At 40.6% G+C, this 19,357-nt stretch overlaps 1 protein-coding gene across 1 annotated transcript in view; it reads right to left on the bottom strand.

Annotated features, from left to right (window-relative positions):
• Positions 1 to 18,335, bottom strand: part of CDC5L (cell division cycle 5 like) — a 42,840-nt gene extending 24,505 nt beyond the window's left edge. The window contains exons 1-8 of the mRNA XM_024766053.1: positions 18,177 to 18,335; positions 15,433 to 15,536; positions 13,856 to 14,017; positions 12,892 to 13,019; positions 11,398 to 11,497; positions 5,862 to 6,080; positions 3,950 to 4,094; positions 2,429 to 2,617 (exon numbers count right to left, since the gene is read on the bottom strand). Of these exons, the coding sequence (XP_024621821.1) occupies positions 2,429 to 2,617; positions 3,950 to 4,094; positions 5,862 to 6,080; positions 11,398 to 11,497; positions 12,892 to 13,019; positions 13,856 to 14,017; positions 15,433 to 15,536; positions 18,177 to 18,221 (1,092 nt within the window). The 5' untranslated portion in view covers positions 18,222 to 18,335. The remainder of the gene's footprint in view (positions 1 to 2,428; positions 2,618 to 3,949; positions 4,095 to 5,861; positions 6,081 to 11,397; positions 11,498 to 12,891; positions 13,020 to 13,855; positions 14,018 to 15,432; positions 15,537 to 18,176) is intronic.
• Between the last annotated feature and the right edge of the window lie 1,022 nt (positions 18,336 to 19,357).

The raw sequence follows: 19,357 nt of genomic DNA, 5'->3' as shown, positions 1-19,357 counted from the left end.
TAAATAAATAAGAATTCCCTAATAAATAAGTTATAGGGATGTAATGTATAACACAGGGAATACAGCCAATATTTTACAGCAACTTTATATGGAGTATAATCTATAAAAATATCAAATCACTATGTTGTACACCTGAAACCTATTCAATATTGTATGTCAGCTATACTTCAATAAATAAATAAATACATTTTAAAAGTAAAACAATTTAAAAAGAAATCTCCCCAATAAAACATCCCAGCCAGTTCAGCCCACAGGAAAGTCTGGAGTCAAGGGGTCCTACCCACACCCAAGGAGTGTCTAGTCAGCTTTTAATTGCCCTACCCTTATTCCCTAGACATAGGCAAAGAACAAGATCAAAAGATATTCGAGGGGCTTTGAAAAAAAAAAAAAAAAAAAAGACTGTGCAGGAAAAAGAAAACTTATAAAAACAAGAGAAAACCATCATTAATAGCCTCAGAGGAATAAAAAGATATTAATTAAATGAGACATTTAAAAATTGAACACATTTAAAAAAGAGCTCTTAGAAATTAAAAATATGACAGTAGAAATTTTAAAAAAAGATAAAATTCAGAAAATCTCCTAGCAATGAAATCAAAGTCAATTAGGACAGAAAACCAGAGAGTAATAAGTAGCAAAATAAATTAATGAAAGGGAAGAAATTTTTTAATTTTCAAAATAACTTCCCAGAATTGAAGGCCATGAGTCTATAGAATTAAAAGACCCACCAAGTACCTAGCACAGTGGTTAAAAATAGACCCACATCAAGAAACACGCATGTGAAAAAGAGAAGATCATATAAGCTTCCAGAGAAAGAAAAAACCAGGTTTCCTATTAACAACCTGAATGGCACAGGACGTATCAATAACAACAATGAAAGCCAGAAGACACTGGAGCACTGCCTTCAAAACTGTGAACAAAAACCCTTTCAATCTGGAATTCTATACCCTGTTGTACTATCAATCAGATAAGAGGGTAGGACAGTTATTTACAGATATTCAAGGTCTTAAAAATTCCATCTCCCATGAAACCTTCCTCAGAAAGCTACTGACAGATACACTTCACCAACAAGGGAGTCAACCAAAAAAGCCAGAGACATGGGAGCCAAGAAAGAGGAGACACAAGGGACTTTCTAGGGTGACAGTGAAGGGAAAGCAAGAGAACAAGCTGTAGCAAGATCTAAAGAGTAATCAGTCCAGACTAGAACATTCAGAAGTTCTGGGAACGACTTCAAGTGTTGAAAAAGGTAAGAATACCTAAAATGTGACCAGATTACAGGAGATTTACAGTTAGTATAAAGTCCAGAACTGAATTTGTGCTAAGTAATCAGAAAATTTAGCAACTAAATAAAACAAGTATTAATTCAAAGAAAAACAAAATACTGTAGAGTAATTATAAGGCATTTTGTGGGTCAAGTGCAGTTTGACCCACAGTTTACGTAGTGAATGAATGCAGTTTACGTAGTCATAAGGTAAACCATAAATATGGAGCTAGCCAAAATTATGATTAACTATAATGGAAGATGGGAAAATGGAAAGCGTGTGTATGCACAGTAGAGGCAGAAGGTGTGAGAGAGCCAGGTGTTCAAATCCTTGGTGGAAAAATGCCTAAAACTGAAGAAAAACCAAAATGTAACAAGTGTCTTAGTAGTAAGGTGGTAAAAACAAAGAGCTATCACTGGTACCTCTAGAGCAAGCAATGAGGGGCACTGTTTTTCTTACAAAGTCTTCCAGGACTACTTGACTCCTGAATCAGTAGTCAAATTATATTTGACTATTAGAAAATTGAGATGTAAGAGTGCTAAAAGACTCAGTAGTATTCCGTTAGGTTTGTCTATTCTCAGGCATGCAGACACCCTAAAGAACACACAGGGCTTCCCTGGTGGCGCAGTGGTTGAGGTCCGCCTGCCGATGCAGGGGACACGGGTTCGTGCCCTTGTCCGGGAAGATCCCACATGCCGCGGAGCGGCTAGGCCCGTGAGCTATGGCTGCTGAGCCTGCACGTCCAGAGCCTGTGCTCCGCAACGGGAGAGGCCACAGTAGTGAGAGGCCCGCGTACCGCATAAAAAAAAAAAAATAGAACACACAGAGCTGTACACCCTATGTGCTAAGGAGAGAGAGGGAAATAGTACTGAAGGCAGTCTATGCCAAGCTAAGTACAGAATCACAAGGAAGCTTTAAAAATTACTGACTACACGTGTTTGATTTTTTTTCCAGGACTGCTAGGCAATGTGAAATTTTTAAATGCTATGCTTTACTGACAGGATTTAGCTTCCCTACTACAGAAATCTCTAGCAGCTATGCATTCAGGACTGCTTCAAACTGCTTACCCTAAAACACACAAAACCAAACCATTTATAGTGTTCTCCTTTATAATACTTTTAAGGATAATAAACAAAGTGAAAGGCTCACTCTACCATATGGCAGCCTACCTGCAGAATTCTGTCCTGGGAAGCTGGTGTTCGTGGTGTTCTCAAAGCGATGCTGTTGTTGGTGACATTGTACTCAGACAAGAGAGTACTGGAAGCCGAGTTTGTTATGCCAGATTCCTCAGCAGTTTGACGTGCAATTTCACTTGCTTGGCCTACTTTTACAACTTCCTGGAGTTCTGCATCTGAAATCTAAAGACACAGTTATCACAGTAGCAATATTTTAACCAAGAATAACACAGCTTAAAACTTCCACATTCCAGAAGATGAATTGCTGAAGCTGTGTGATGAGTACACAGAGGCTCGTTGTAGCACTCTCTTTACTTTTTGTGGGTTTGAAAATTTCCATAATAAAGTTTTTAAAAGTCTTCCCTATTTAATGGGGGGGGAGGGGGGCAGAATTCCATATGTGACATAGAATCAAGCTGCAAATACTGAAATTCCTTTTCAGTATTTCCATACTGAAATTCTTTCAAACCAAAATATTTATAAATCAAGAACATAAAATAATAGTGTTTATACAGAGCCATTTATCAATTAGGGGGAGGGTGGGCACTAAAAACCAATTAAAATATCACACAGAGTCCACAAGGCCACAAGATCCCTAAGAAAATCAAAAGGTGTTATCCTTGTAATTTTACCAAACTAAATATCCTAAGAACTAAAAAAAAATTACAGGCAAAATCTCAGTTTAAGAAATATAACTACTACGAATAACAGCATCTAACAAAATTATTTTATGTTTATGCCCAAGGATTTTGTACTGATGCAGCCAGGGCACTCATTTGCAGAGAGAAGCTGTTCAAGCCTCCTAAATCCATCCCTCTGCTCCATTTAACTGTCCAATTCTACAAAGCTGTACTCGTCAAAACAAAACAAGAGCTTATTCAAAATCCCCATGCTTCTGACCAACTATAATTCAAAGGAACAGAGCCTATGATGAGCTGAATGAATTTTCTCTTCTCCACAACTCCCATGTTGATTTTCACAGCTATTGTCTCAAAAAGAGAAGGAGGGGGCTTCCCTGGTGGCGCAGTGGTTGAGAGTCTGCCTGCCGATGCGGGGGACACGGGTTCGTGCCCCGGTCTGGGAAGATCCCACATGCCGGGGAGTGGCTGGGCCCGTGAGCCATGGCCGCTGGGCCTGCGAGTCTGGAGCCTGTGCTCCGCAACGGGAGAGGGCCCAACAGTGAGAGGCCCACGTACCACAAAAAAAAAAAAAAAAAAAAGAGAGAGAAGGTGTGACACAACAAAACATTCCCTAAAAGAAAGTGGCCTGAAATCCACAAGGCCAAATACCACCTTTATCAGCTACAAAAAAGAGGTCTGGAGCCCTAGCCTACTGAAAAATTGCTAAGAGCTGACAATTACTTACTAAACCATCATATGAGCAGTTCAAGGCCTGATATTTCTTAAAGGTACCAAGCACCCAGCAAAAGCCTGGCACATAGGCCCGCAAACATTTGCTGGATAAATGGTAAGCATATGAGTTCATACAATGAAAAACCTGCTTTTATCAGATTACCTGAGGGGCAGGTAGTACTAGTTTGCTTCTCTTTTTAGTAAATTCAGAAACACCACTAGTTTGAAGAATTGCTGACGGTAAATCAGATTCTTTTTTCCTTTTCAAATGCTGCTTGTCTTTTTTTCTATCTCGTCCTTCTTTTTCACTGTCATGGATCAAGGTGGAGAACAGATTTTTTAAAGTTACATATAGGCAGCAACATTAAACGCCATATAAATAGTCATATGCTCTGAACGAAATAATCCCATTCCTAATAAAATTATGACAAAAAAGACAAAACAATATACATTAAGTTGTTCCCTACACCATTACCTACCCACTATACTCAAGAGGAATGCAGACTTAGAATATCAATAGAATTACTAAGAAAATAAGATATACTAAGTAATTTAAGCACTAAATATTAAAACTATGTAACTATAGGGCTTCCCTGGTGGCGCAGTGGTTGGGAGTCCGCCTGCCAACGCAGGGGACACGGGTTCGTGCCCCGGTCCAGGGGGATCCCACATGCCACAGAGCGGCTGGGCCCATGAGCCATGGCCGCTGAGCCTGCGCGTCCGGAGCCTGTGCTTCGCAACGGGAGAGGCCACAACAGTGAGAGGCCCGCGTACCACCAAAAAAAACAAAACAAAACAAAAAAAACCTATGTAGCTATAAAGACTATTATAAGCAAAATGTTACATATAACATGAAAAGAAAAACATAAAACTACTCCTATATTTGACTATGTTCACGTAAAAATACGTGTGTGCACATAGGAAAATGATAAAGTATACAAAAACGGAAACAATTAAATGAAGGGAACAGAATTAAAACGTGAGTTTTAAAGTTTTCCTTTAAAACTATTCTTCAATTGTTTGCTATGATTTTAATTCATAAATTTTTTTAAAGGATATCTAAGTCCTAACAAATGACACCAGAAAGTTGTTAAGGTCTAAAGCCAGGCTCAAGGCCATCTTTTAAAGGACCAGGAAGGCCTTCTCCCCCTCTGCATGTCATCCTTTTCTTCCATCTAGTCTACTCCTTCCAAATGACTATTTTTTCTTCAATCTCTTTATTTGTAGAGGTTACCTAAAGCAAGGTCCTAATTTGAAAAATAAATACAATGGAGTACATCCAAGAAAATCCTGTTTCACAGTGACTGACATCTGTTGTTTACTAACAATTCATGTCAACAGAAATGGAAGGCCATTGGGGGAGTACTAAAAATCTCTGACAATCCTAAAAGGTTCTCCCCACAACAATCAGATATAACAATTTAAAACCTCTAAAAATCCCTAGAAATAAACAAAATCCTCTGTATTCTAAGACATTTTAAAAATATACCTACTAATCGCCATTAAGTGAAAAGATTTTAAAATGCATTGGTAATGTTTTTCCTTTTAATTTCATTTTAAAAAAAACAAGAGGGAATTCCCTGGCAGTCCAGTGGTTAGAACTCACCACTTTCACCGCTGGGGCCCAGGTGTGATCCCTGGTCAGGGAACTAAGATTCCACAAAGTCTCATGGCACAGGCAAAAAAACCCAGAAAAACAAGATAAGATTTTCACTAGAAAAAAAACTAAGAAGAAGCAGACCAGATTTTGACAGATTCCTTCAGGCCATTGGTAAAATAACTAACCTCTTCCCAAAGGTACATTTCGTAAATGTTAAGACTGTGATTCTGAGTAGACAGTTCACTAAGAGCCAAGCACTGACATTTCAAGAGCTTCGAACAGTGTTCTGTGCTAAAAGCGTTACAGCCAGGGTCACTGGTTTTCTCAGAAAGGTGAATCCATTCAATAAGTAAAAGCATTATGTAAACCACATTGTGCTAACTAAGAAATATCTGGCTCTGACAAGGATAATACTCGGCCCTCCATAAAATTACTACTATACTTTTCCATTTATAAAAACAGAAAGGCAACTTACGATCTCAGCTCCCCATCAAGATCCTGTTGTCTTAACTTTCTGAAATCGGCATCAAGAGCCTGGTAGTTTTCCTCAGAAGTATCATAGAAACCAAGAGCAGGCTTTTTTTCAAATGGGATTTCAGCGTTATAATCAACTCCTCTCTTCTTTTTTCTTTTCTTCTGAATTTCTATGCCAGCTGCTCGAAGTTCTCTTCTCTTTTGGAGGGCAGCAAGACGCCTGAAGAAAGAGAACACAAATCACCTTCAAAATCATACCCCATTGGGAAAGGATGGCTCATCCATCAGAGTTAAGAAAACTACCCGGTCACTTGGGGAAGAAATATTTATTTAAATCCTCACTTCACACCGTTCACCAAAATCAATTCCAGTTTTGATTTAAAGGTACACACATACACTAGAGCAAAGAGAAAAGCCAGAAGGAACTGTAAGTAAATATGTATCCAATCTCTGGATGGGAATATACTCACTTAATATAAATTAAATAAAGGGTGAAAAAAACAATCAACAGCTTTGAATTTTAAAATTTATATCCCTGTAGCACCATTTTTTAAAAATCATAAAACAATATTAAAAGGCAAATAATAGGAAAAAATTTTGCACTTAGTATTAGGAATGGTTAGATATAAAGAATCTAAGCAAGTTTTTAAAAAATGTACCCAAGGGAAAGGAAGAACAAAAGGAAATAAACAGTTCACTAAGGGAAAAAAGTGCAAATCGCTAAAATGACAGAGTGTACTTTAATAATCAAAGAATCACAAATTAAATCAAGTACCATTTCTACATATCTAATCAACAGCCTTCAATTTCTGCTTTGTTTTAATGGCAAGGGTGCAAACAGTGGACAGTCTCTCACAATGGTAATGAGAAAGTACAGTGGTATAGCTTTCCCCAAAGAGAATTTGGAAATACACATTAATACCCCTAACTTTTTTACATTTTTAACCCAGCAATTTCACTCTTCAGTCTTAGCCTAAGGAAATAAATAGGGACATGTACAAGGCCTTAACTACAAGACTGGTTACCAAGCACTGTTCAGAAAAGCAGATAAACAGACACAACCTAAACATCCAACAATAACAAATTAGTTAAAATAATTTATAACACAGCTATAAGATAATATTATATGGCCATCTAAATAACCTTTAAGAAATCTGTAGGGCCTTACCTTGTGGCACAGTGGTTAAGAATCCGCCTGCCAATACAGGGGACACGGGTTCGAGCCCTGGCCTGGGAAGATCCCACATACCGCAGAGCAACTAAGCCCGTGTACCACAACTACTGAGCCTGCGCTCTAGAGCCCACGAGCCACAACTACTGAGCCCACGTACCACAACTACTGAAGCCCGCACGCCTAGAGCCCGTGCTCTGCAACAAGAAAAGCCACTGCAATGAGAAGCCCGCGCACCGCAAGAAAGAGTAGCCCCCGCTCGCCGCAACTAGAGAAAGCCCATGTGCAGCAACGAAGACCCAAAGCAGCCAAAAATAATAAATAAATAAATAGATATAGATAGATAAATAGAAAGAAATCTATAGCTAGATAGATAAATAGAAAGAAATCTGTAAATCTACTCTGACATGGAAAGATGCTCAAGACACATTGCTGTTTAAAACAATGTTACAAAGTTTACATGTTATGGAGCAACGTGTAAAATTATATGCATATCTATCAGTGAATACGTGCATGGGGAGATGTGAAGGATGTTCACCCGAACAGTAACAGTGATAATCATAGGAGGTTGGAATTTCATTTTTTACTTTTTCCTTTGTACTTTCCCAAGATGCTATAACGTTAATGATTCAATGATTAGAAAAGCTATTCAGAATATTAAAGAGGGGAAAAATCAAATTATAAAACAGTATATAGGAGCAATTTCACAAACCCACTCCCCAGCAAAACTGACAAAAATTATTAAAAAAAAAAAAGTTAAGTCTCTGGAAGGGATCCTAAAGGAGATACAGCAAATGAAGAAACGTTTATTCAAGAAAATCTACAAAAATTTGATAAGAAAAGTGAGAGCCTGCAGTATTCAAATCAAGACCCACTCCCTCTTCTCTTCCCCCGTCCCAGCTCAGGGAGACAGAAACTCCACTCCACACTTGGTGCAGCCAAGAACACGGGGTTCTCTCTCCGCTCCAGCTCCCTGGCTTTCATTCCAGTAGGGGCAGGACAGCAGCATTTCTCATCCTGCCTCCAGGAAGCCACTGCAGAGGCTAAGTTCAGACAAGAGTGACTAAGAAGGAGGGACTTCCTTCTTCTGCCCAGGGGCTTTACCTTGGGCACAGTGCTACTGAGAATACTGGAGCCCAACCTGGGCCTGTGGGATGAGGGTCAGGGTTAGGGGACCTGGGGCTGCTGCCTACCCCCACCCCTGACACTGAACACACTCAGCTCCTAAAGTGGGTGTGTCACTCAACAACAAGTACATCAGCGCCCCTGGATAGAACAGAGAATTCCAAACTCTCCCCAAAGAAACTGACTTCATTTGCAAAAGGAAATGGAGACGTTCAGGCCTCAGGGCACTCTCAAAAACAGTGGAAGTCTCCATGAAAGGCAACTGTGAAGAAACCGACAGATTCTTTGGAGATGCAGCTAAACTGCAGGCCCACTAGTTTGCCAGAGAGAATCAATCTCTTTCGAAAAGTGGGAGAAGCCCTCCTGGGATGAGAACAACTACCAAACACTGACCTCAGAAACTATCCCTTCAAAGGAGCGAAGTTTGATTGGAACACTTTGTGGAGCAATTTATGCCTCAAGCCATTGTTGAAAACAATACAGCAATAAACTGGCAATTAGTAGAGTTTAACAGCTGGGTGTAGCCAGGGAAGAAGATGTCAAAGAAAGTCCTGTCAAAACCACCTCATCCCATGGCGACTGTGAGCACACCCAAGACGGTGTCCCCATGAGGAGCAACAGCAGAAGCTTCACATTTCTGGGTGAGGAATGGGAGAACAGACTTCACTAAAATAATCCAGCTAGTCACTAAAGGAGTAAGTAAGCAAGCAACAGTAACAAGGAGTGGATGGGGGCAACACAGTACCCAGAACTGCTACAATATATCATCCAAAGTGTCCAGTTCTTAACAAAAAAAGGTGAGACATGCAAAGAAACAGGAAAGCATGACCCACACCAGAAAATAAGCAGGCAACAGAAACTGCCTGTGAGAGCAACCAGATGTCAGCTTTGACAGACTTCAAAGGAGACATTACAAGTACGTTCAAAGAACAAAAGGTAAGCACAATTAAAGAAGGAAGGTAGGATGAAAATGTTCATCAAATAGAGAAAATTAACAAAAATAAATAATTAAAAAGAACCAAATGGGGCTTCCCTGATGGCGCAGTGGTTGAGAGTCCGCCTGCCGATGCAGGGGACACGGGTTCGTGCCCCGGTCCGGGAGGATCCCACATGCCGCGGAGCGGCTGGGCCGGTAAGCCATGGCCGCTGAGCCTGCGCGTCCGGAGCCTGTGCTCTGCAATGGGAAAGCTGAAACGAAAACTTCACTAGAACAGATTCGAAGTAAAGAATTAGCCAAGATGAAGACAGATGGATAGAGATTATGCAATCCAAAGGAAAGGGAAAAAAAAAAAAAAGAATGAAGAAACACGAACAGAGCCTCACAAAAAGGTGGAACACCATTAAGTGCACAACATATGCACAGTACGAATATCAAAAGGAAAGAGTAAAAAAAGAATGAAGAAACACGAACAGAGCCTCACAAAAAGGTGGAACACCATTAAGTGCACAACATATGCACAGTACGAATATCAAAAGTTAAGAGAAAAAGGAGAACAAAACATTAGAAAAAGGAGAACAAAACACTGGCTGAAAATTTCTCAAATTTATTGAAAATCATTAACCTACACATCCAGGAAGCTCAACGAACTGCAAGTAAGATAAACATTAAGAAATGCACAAACAGAAACATTATACTAAAAATGATGAAAGACAAGGAGAAAATCTTATAAACAGAGAGAGAAAAACGATTCATCACTTACAAGGGAACCCCAGTAAGATTAACTTCTCATTGAAATAGTCTATACAGTATGATTTAATTTTATACACATGTTGCTGTATGTGTAGTACACATAAATGTATGTCTATATTGAGAAGAGAAAGGTTTGAAGGGACACATTTCATAAGTAATTTTATTCTTTAAATAAAACAAAGACTTCAAACGACATTAGAAAACCTTTACAATATAATGCTAAGTGAATATAACCAAGCTATATAGCATTGTATCAACCATGCCCCAAAAAGAAAACAGTACAATACTATATTTTGTAGGAAAAGTGTTATTACTTTTATAATCAATAAAAAGCTTTAAGTTATAAAACAGATCTGTAATTTAACATTTAAAGTAAATAGTCCTGCAGTACATTCTCCATACACACCAATCTAGTTAATGACAAGATATATGCACAAGTTATAAAGATGTTCTACAAGAAAATCTACAAGAAAGTGTAGGGTAAATTTAAATCTGGAAAAATGTATTTGTTAAAGCAAGCAATACCAACCATACTTGGAGATATTCATATATATATCTGTCATATCCCTGGGCCAATCCACATGGTTAAAAGGCTCAAACAATTTTGGTCCCCAAACAACCATGGACAAAAATGGAAAAATGAGTTTTTTTACCTTACTCACATTACTTAACCCTAAATAGTATACGGAACAGAAAGGTGACTAAGACCCAGCAGAAAATTTAGAACCTCCTCTTAGCTTCTGTTTACTGTCCCAGGCCAGTCATACTCCCATCACAAGTAACTATTCTGGGCTATTGGTTGTCCAGCTATGCCAAAAAGCATCCTCTGGCATAAAAGAATCCTCCATCCCAGGATCTGGCACTTCACAGCCATTACTGGGGAAACCATCAACACAATGCTAGTTATTAGGTCAGGAAGTATCAATACTTCCCAGCTTAGGGACCAAAAAAGGTAGCTGTGGAGGCTGGGGAGGCTATTCCAATGCCTGAATTCCAAAAGCTAATAAGCTCTTATAAAGTTCAAGTTTTCCCTTTAACCACTTCATCTGGGTTTCTAGGCCATTAGAAATGATGTCAACCATGGATCTAACCAAAAGGGAGGAGAAAGTAGAGAAAACCTTGAGCAGAGGGCAATACTTAATTCCACTCACTTTTTAAATACAAATTTCTATGACAGCCTAAAATGTGGTTCAAGGCTCATTAGCTCCCTCCATGTTCAGCTGAGTCTCCTGTTTCACAGCCGTTGCCTGCCCAACGCTAATCAATGAGAGTAGCTAATTGGCAGTCACACCACAGTCCCAGAGCCCCGTGTGTCCTCCAGCCATCTGATGCCAAGATGGCTACAACAAATGAAGCTCCCCCATGCTAACAGTTCAAATCCAACACACCAAGACATACATGTATGTCTACACCCGGGCATTACTTCTGCCATGTTGGAATTAGACAACTCTAGTTATCATTCACCCAACAGGGTTGATAAATCACACAGTTTTACTGGGCCTAAGGATGCACAGACTAATATGTTCAACTATAGATGGAAAACGACCATACCTTGCTTCTTCCAACTGTTTCTCCCTCGCTTTCCTCTTGGCTTTCTTTCCCTGAGTATTAGCCAGGCGGGCTCTAGCTTCAGAAAGCATCTCCAATTCATCTGCAAAAATAAAGAGAACAAAAACTAACTTCTCCAACAGAAGCAAGGTGAGAGACATACCCTAGTGCTTACGATGAGAAAACCCATCAATATCGTCATTACATGGTGCAGAACGAAGGAAACAGCTCTTGGGTTTTTAAGTCAGAGAAACCTAAGTTAAAAATCGTGCCACCGCTGGACAGTCATGTGACTCTGGATAATAACGCTTCACCACGTATAAAATGGGAACAACAATTCCTACTTCACAGGGATGTTGAGAAGAACTAAGGGAAAAGAAATAGGTCAAGCATCTAGCAAATACTCATTAAACAGTGGCTATCATTATCATATCCTTCATTATCGTCAACTATCTGGCACAGCACGAACTGTGAAATATTGTAAAAACTACTGTTTAATTATAAGGGAACTGACAATCTTCATTATCATTTTTCCTTCATTTTTTTCCTCAGAACTATTTCTCTCCTCCAGTATATTTTCCATAGCTCCCCAGAGGAGAACAAATTTCATTACTGATACCTCAGAGCAATTCCTACACAAGGGTGTCCAATGAAATCACAAGGGAACTTTAAAAAACAAAAAAACCCTCAGATTCCAGGATTACCCTCCATTCCCCCCGCCCAACTTACTGACGCAGACCTCCTGGGGAAGCCCTGGTACCTTTATTTTTTAAAGTTTGCCATGTGACAGTGATGCAGCCAGCCTAGCCACAGTCTGCCTTTGGGAACAACTACCTTCAAACTTTTAAATTAAACTCAACAAATATTCACTGAATGCTTCACGACAACCCTGTGAAGTAAGATAGATATTATTACTCTCCATCTGACAGGAAAGAGAACCAAAGTTCAGAGAGATTATATGACTCACCTAAAGTCAAATAGCTAATAAGTGGCAGACATGGCACTAAACTAGATTAAAATCTAGCTCCTCTGATTCCTGAGTCAATGTCTCAAAAAGGCATCATAAGTCTCCCTCATGGTATTGTAGTGTTGCCCTTTCAAGAAGATCAAACTTCCTGTCTGAAGTCAAAAAAGTAGTTAGTAAGAGCACTGGATCCCCAAATCCTGACTTGTTGCCTCTCTCCTCGGAATAGAAATGAGAACACAGAATCCTCAAGAGCTTACCTCTAGCCACCAGGAAATGTCCAGTGATATCACACTGCTTAACTTACTAAGTGAATCGAAACATCAAAAGATAAAGGGACATTATACAAAAAGAGCAATTACTCTATGATAGAAGGTTAGACACACTTGGAAAGATACTTAGAGTAACAACTACAGACAGAACCGCAATTCGAAAAAGTCAGAGGAGTTTAGAAAGGAACTAAGAGAGTTAAAAGAAGGCCTGAGAAGTCTATGGTTACCAAGGAAATAAAGTCCTCACAAAAATACACTTACCCTCATCCATATCAATCGGATCAGGCCGTGCTGGTTTTGTTTCTGGATTTGGATCTATTTCTCCAGGTTTAAGTTTTCGTGGATCATCTGTTGTTTCCTCTTCATTGTCTCTCTGGGCAGCTTTATCCCTAGGAATGAGCCCAGAGTAATCAGTCACACTACCACCCGTTTAGTCTTAGAAATACCAGGTTCCCTAGTGCTGGCACCCTTTTCTTTGAAAAACCCAACGGATGGGCATTAACAAAAATAAAGCATTTCTACTATTGCTTCACCTGAAAAGAGATGGTTTTAAATTTCTAACTTCAGTGTTTCCATTTACCATGAAACAGGATCCAAGCAGCTCCCTAAATCACAAATGCAGCAGAGCCACACAAAAAAACTTTTAGAGAAGAATCAAGATGTTCCAATGGTTAACTCTCAGCAGTATGACTATGGATGATTTTTATTTGCTTTTTCACTATTTTTTTTTCCCAGATTTTCTATGATGAACATGTATGGTTTGTATAACTTTTTTTTTTAGTATTTATTTATTTATTTGACTGTGCTGGGTCTTAGTTGGGGCACGCAGGATCTTCGTTGCAGCATGCGGGATCTTTCAGTTGCAGCATGTGGGCTCTCAATTGCAACATGCGGGATCTAGTTCCCTGACCAGGGATCAAACCCAGGCCCCCTACACTGGGAGCATGGAGTTTTAACCACTGGACCACCAGGGAAGTCCCTGTATAATACTTTTTAATTATTTCTTTAAAAAGTATATAAAAGGAAAAAAAAAAAAAGTATATAAAAGGAGACATAATCTTGATCAACCACACGAGACTTGGAATATACAATCCAATAGCTTTAGCTCCTCTGGCTTTATTCAGATCTGTAACTAATGTTTAAGGACAGAAAATGCTAAAAGTGTATTCAGCCTCATTCAGAAGATATACACACATTTTAATACTGCTTTTGGAAATTCACTTACAGAAGAAATTCATAGTGTTCCAAACACTGGGCAGCTGTTCTTCCAATGATTGGAGCAATGGTCCTCCACTGAGTTGGCATCAACTTGGCCAAGTGCAAGAGTTTTTCCTCTTCTTCTCTGGACCATTCCGTTTTCTTAATGCTGGGATCCAGCCACTCATACCTATTAAAAAGACATCATTTTATACCTTAACCAGTCACCCAGCATGAATATCCTCCTTACGTATTAGACATACTGGCTTCTAGTATCTGAAAAATGCAAGCTAACTCTCATCCTTCAATCACAAAAGCTGGTTTTTTTTTTTACAACAGAATATTCCCTATTTGGTTAAACTTACCCCATTCCAAATACCCTATCTCACTAAATTCTACTGTATCTTAATTATGCAAGGTTAGTAATGCTTAAGAAAGGTAACATGACTGAAACATGATCATATGCCTTCCTTCTCAACTACCAATTGCTTCCATTCATCTTACACTTTATTAGAGGTTTTGCATTTATAAATAAGACAAAACCACCTCATATTTTCATAGTGTTTCTAGTTTTCATAGTACTTTCTGGTGCTTTGACTTGATTCTTACAACACCTTGGCTTACTTCTTTTAAGCATTTGACTTATACTCACTAAATGCTTTTCAAAATTGTATTTGTTTGGTGAGTTTTTTAATTTAAGTAAAACTACTATGTCATCTCTGTCTTTCCTCATGCTCCACCTGACCCACCTTTTCTATCCAGTCTACTGAGCTGGATGAGAGGTCTGCAAACAATATATAAACCTTACCAAACAAAGCGGCAGGAGCTTAGCTCCACTAACAGAACCAGAAATCAGAGCCACTTATGCAGGCTGAGGACCATCTTCCTCTTTGTGGGCCAATCTCTACATTCTGATCCTTTCCCCTACCCAGGTGCCCAGGAAATTAGGTCACTCTTATACAATCCAAAATATGATCCTAGTACCACATGGGTCAGGGCTGGGGCCAGATCACTCATGCCAAAAATACATGTAAAGAACTTAATATGTCCACTACCCTGTGACTTAAAAGGGGGCACCACAGATGTAATGTTGGGTTATGTTATATTCTGGGGAAGCAAATATACAATGTTTCAACGATTCATGAGGAAACTCAACCACTGTAAGCTAGCCTAGAAAAGTAACCATTATTTATCATTTATTTCTTTGGGAAAGTAAGTTCTAAAACAATCCACTTAGAAACTTTTGGAATACAATCCATTTATAAGCTAGGGTCCATCTGTACCTAAAAGTCGTTTTATTTCATGCTTCACAAAGCACTCTCAAACAACATTAACTCATTTGAGCTTCACATCTCCATCAGTTAGGGCCAAGTATTATCCCCAGTTGGGAGAAAATAGTGGTAGGAAAGAGGGGCTAGAAAATGGCTTGCCTAAGATCACATAGGAAGCAAATGACAGCTAATTCTTAAATCTAAATTCCCATCTCCCACTCCGTACTTTGTTATATCACAATGCCTGCTTTCTTTGGTAAGGTTCAAAGAAATGACATTTCCCTCATCATAATTAAGGTCATTTTGTGTTTTCCACTCATTAACTGGTACGTACCATCTGGCTTTGCACTGCTTTGCTGATTTTCTATGCAGCAGTGAGGCAATCCTAGACCACTGGTTTTTCCCATATTTCATTACCGCTGCCTTCAAAATTTCATCCTAAAAATTGTTGAAGAAAAACAGTGTATTCAATCACAAAACTCCAAGTGAGAAAAGACAAAATTAAAATTAACTCTAACAGAGCTGTGCTATGGAGAAAGAGATATCAACACACACATATATCCTAGATTTAAAAAGAAAGTACAAAACTTCATTACAATAATTTAAAAAAAGCAAGCCAGAATCAGTGAAATGCAAGAAATTAAGAACTCCCTTAGAGGGATTTCCCCAGTGGCGCAGTGGTTAGGAATCCACCTGCCAATGCAGGGGACATGGGTTCGAGCCCTGGTCTGGGAAGATCCCACATGCCATGGACCAACTAAGCCCGTGCACCACAACTACTGAGCCTGCGAGCCACAAATACTGAGCCCGTGTGCCACAACTACTGAAGCCCGTGCGCCTACAGCCCGTGCTCCGCAACAAGAGAAGCCACCGCAATGAGAAGCCCGTGCGATGCAACGAAGAGTAGCCCCCGCTCGCCGCAGCTAGAGAAAGCCCACGCGCAGCAACGAAGACCCAATGCAGCCAAAATAAATTAATAAAATTAATTAATTTTTAAAAAAAGAACTCCCTTAGAAGGACATCCTACCCTCCCTTACACACAACCCCTTCCCTATCCCATCCAGTAATTGGGAATGGGTACAGTGTGTGGCTGTTATTCTCTTCAAAGGAATATGGCTCATTCATTTATTCATTCATTGAAAAAACATTCCCTGAACACCAACCTTGTACCAGGTCTTGTGTACTTAGGGAAACAGAATCAAATAGGACACATCCAGCCCTCAAGAAGCAAGTCAAGACTCAGGTGAATCCAATGTCTAACCCAGGCTTCCTGCCTCCGGCTTACGAATAGCATTTTCTCTTCAGTCCCATAACCCCAACTCTGACCCAAGAATCCACATCTCAGGTCTAACCTAAGAATTAAGTATTTCCCCCGAAGTCACCGGCCAACTCTGTCTCCAGACTCCCCCAGTCTCTAGACACTATTTCACCAGGGCACCCATTGCAATATGGAATTCACCAATCCCCGGAGAGCCCGGCAAGCTAAATCACAGACACCAGGGATATTAGAGACATAGATGAATGCTCTTGGGGCATTTTACTTTTAGGCTTTTTTCCACATTGAACTAGAGCTACATGCCTCATACATGAGCCACTCCACACCACTCCACACCGTATCATCACAGACTCAAAGACTGCAGGGCTTGGGCCACATCATAGGAATCCTGCTGTTACTTGATTTTTGTACATGTCTCTCCCACAGAAGTCATCTCTTCTCCAACTTAAACAGCCTGGTTCCCTCTGTGCAAGTTGAGGCAAGGTTCTCACTGACTTTATGTGTAACTTTGTTGCAGTACTGCTATACTTAATCACATCTTCAAGGAAGTATATACAACAATTATCTATTCTACTAGATCCATTCAGAAAAATTCCCCAAGCAAATTTTGTTTGGTACTGTCCTAGTTTCTAAAGATACCAAGATCTGGTCCTGCCCTCTTGCAGTGCTGTCTACTGAGGAAAAGAAATAGCAACTAGCACTTACTGCAAGATTACTATGTGACAGACCCTGTTCTAAATGTTCCAAATGTAGTGACTCATTTAGTCCCCAAGACAGGTAGGTATTATTATCATCCCCATTAGAAAACTGAGGCTCTGAGAGGTTAAGAAACCCTCCCAGCATCACACAGAAGGATGTGATGCTTGCAAAAAGACAAAGCAAACTATAACAAGTGGATGAAAGAGTTGTCATGGGACCACTGGGGGTGCAACTACTTTTTACAGGATGAACAGGCAAAAATTCCAGCAGAGTTTCTGGACTGGTTTTTGAAGGAAGGTCAGAAAGATGCCAAGCAGTAGGAGGATAGTCCAAGAAGGCATAAGACGTAAAATGACACAGAGCATGAAAAAATACGGTGTTCTCGGGAAACTGACAAATTCAGTGCACTATGAACACCAACTCCACTAAAACCTCGTTTCTATTTTACTCATTTACTGTTCTCTGGCTCACCAATGGCATGATCCACTACATTTCTGGAAGAAAAGAGACTACTGAAGGCCTATCTGGCTTCTATCCAAGCTGAAGCGGAATGACAGGAAGACACAGGCCTTGGGATCTGACGGGAGGGCGGACAAGTTATGCCTTGATCACAGATGACCGCAGGGATGCGGGCATAAACGGGCACTTTGAACCTGGCACTCAAACCGCTTCCCGTCTGCAAGGAAGTCAAGAAAAAAACAAAGTTGTCGCCACAGCACTTCTTCATTTTTGAATATCAGAGAGAGGCACGATGCCTGGGCTGAGGAACGGGGGTGCCCCGAAGACCGACTCTAGCGGTTATCCTAGCTCCCCCACCACAGTGAGTTCCACCAGGGCAGAAGGCGCGTCCTCAATTCAACAAATGTTCACTGAGGGCCTAACGAGTGCCCGGTAGGTAATCAAATAGTTAAATCACAGTCCCCGTCCTTCAGGTGCTCAGATAACGTAGGACCGGGCACACGGTAAAGGCCCCGAGGTTCGGCCTCGCACCGCCCCCCACGCAGACCCCGCAAGCAACCTCCCCGCCTCCCCGACCTCCGCGCGCCTGCGCACCAGCAGCCGGAGGGGCGGAGGGCAGCGGACGGCGGGAAAAGGGAACTTACCTCAGTATTCCTCCACACGCCCCCCTTGATCATAATTCGAGGCATCTTGGCGGCGGGGTGTCTCGGCAAGCGGCCGAGTGGAGCTTCTCAGAAGTAGTAACGGCGCTGCGGCCACGGAACCCAAAGCCGTCACTTCCTCCAAGCACAACCTTCTGCTTTGAAGAGCTCTGCGCAGGCGCAAGGCGGGGCTTGGGGTTGGGGGAGAAGTATGAGTAGCAAGTCTCGCGAGAACTCGAGTGACTGAAAGGAAATAAGTGCTTTGCTGTTAAAGCTCTACTCTAGGAAGACTGACAGAAAGTCATCAAACCACTCTAAGCCTAAGCGCCCTACGCCGCACGCATGCCCAAAAATAGATTGGAAGAAGCCATGGCTCTCGCGAGATATCGGCAGTGGCTCTTGGCAGAGAAAGTAGTGCTGGGGTTGGTTGTGACGTCACCTGGTGGCAGAGAATAGGAACGTGGCGCGTGTAGAGTTTAAGCCCAGCTGGTCTAAAAAGAACTTTGTTAATTTATTAATTTAGCACTTTATTAGGCATTTAACTGATAGGAATTTATTCACAGAATACTCAGGAAAACGCAATAGCTTATTTAAGCCTAAATTTCCTAACCTGGAGGTAATAATAGTACCAACTTCGTAGGGTCGTCTTAAGGATTAAATGAGATCATAAACCTAGCATAGTATCTGATACATAATAAGTGATCACAAAAGTGGCAACTGTTACTACAAGAAGCGCAACCCCAAGTGATCAGTGGTTGTCTCAGAAATCCACAGAAATGTCATGTCAGAGTTTTTCATTCATTGCTATTCAGTCTGTGTGGATTAATAGTAGAGAGTTACCATCGATAGGTACTGGTATTAGACTCGTTCTGGGTTGAAATCTTGGCTCTCTCATCAGCTTGGGTAATAACCTTGCTGAATCTCAGCATCCTCATCTGAAAAGTGGAGTTAACAATTCATACCTCATAAATTTGAGGGATAAATTAGTTGAAAGATACCTAAAACCCAGTGAGGTAGGGATTGCCAAACTGCCATTCCACCTCCCCATTACTCACTTGGTCTCCTTCACCATTCAAAAACATCTCTTTGGAGCCAGCCCTGGAAGGCATGAAAATGCCTTTCTCTTTATAGTTCTTCATTTCTCCATTTGCCTCTTCTGAAAGAGCTACAGAACATTCAGGTTA

The sequence above is a fragment of the Neophocaena asiaeorientalis genome, unplaced genomic scaffold, assembly GCF_003031525.2.
Source record: "Neophocaena asiaeorientalis asiaeorientalis breed wild unplaced genomic scaffold, Neophocaena_asiaeorientalis_V1.1 scaffold46, whole genome shotgun sequence".
Lineage (NCBI taxonomy): Eukaryota > Metazoa > Chordata > Mammalia > Artiodactyla > Phocoenidae > Neophocaena > Neophocaena asiaeorientalis.
This window is presented reverse-complemented; position numbering and strand designations above follow the sequence as displayed.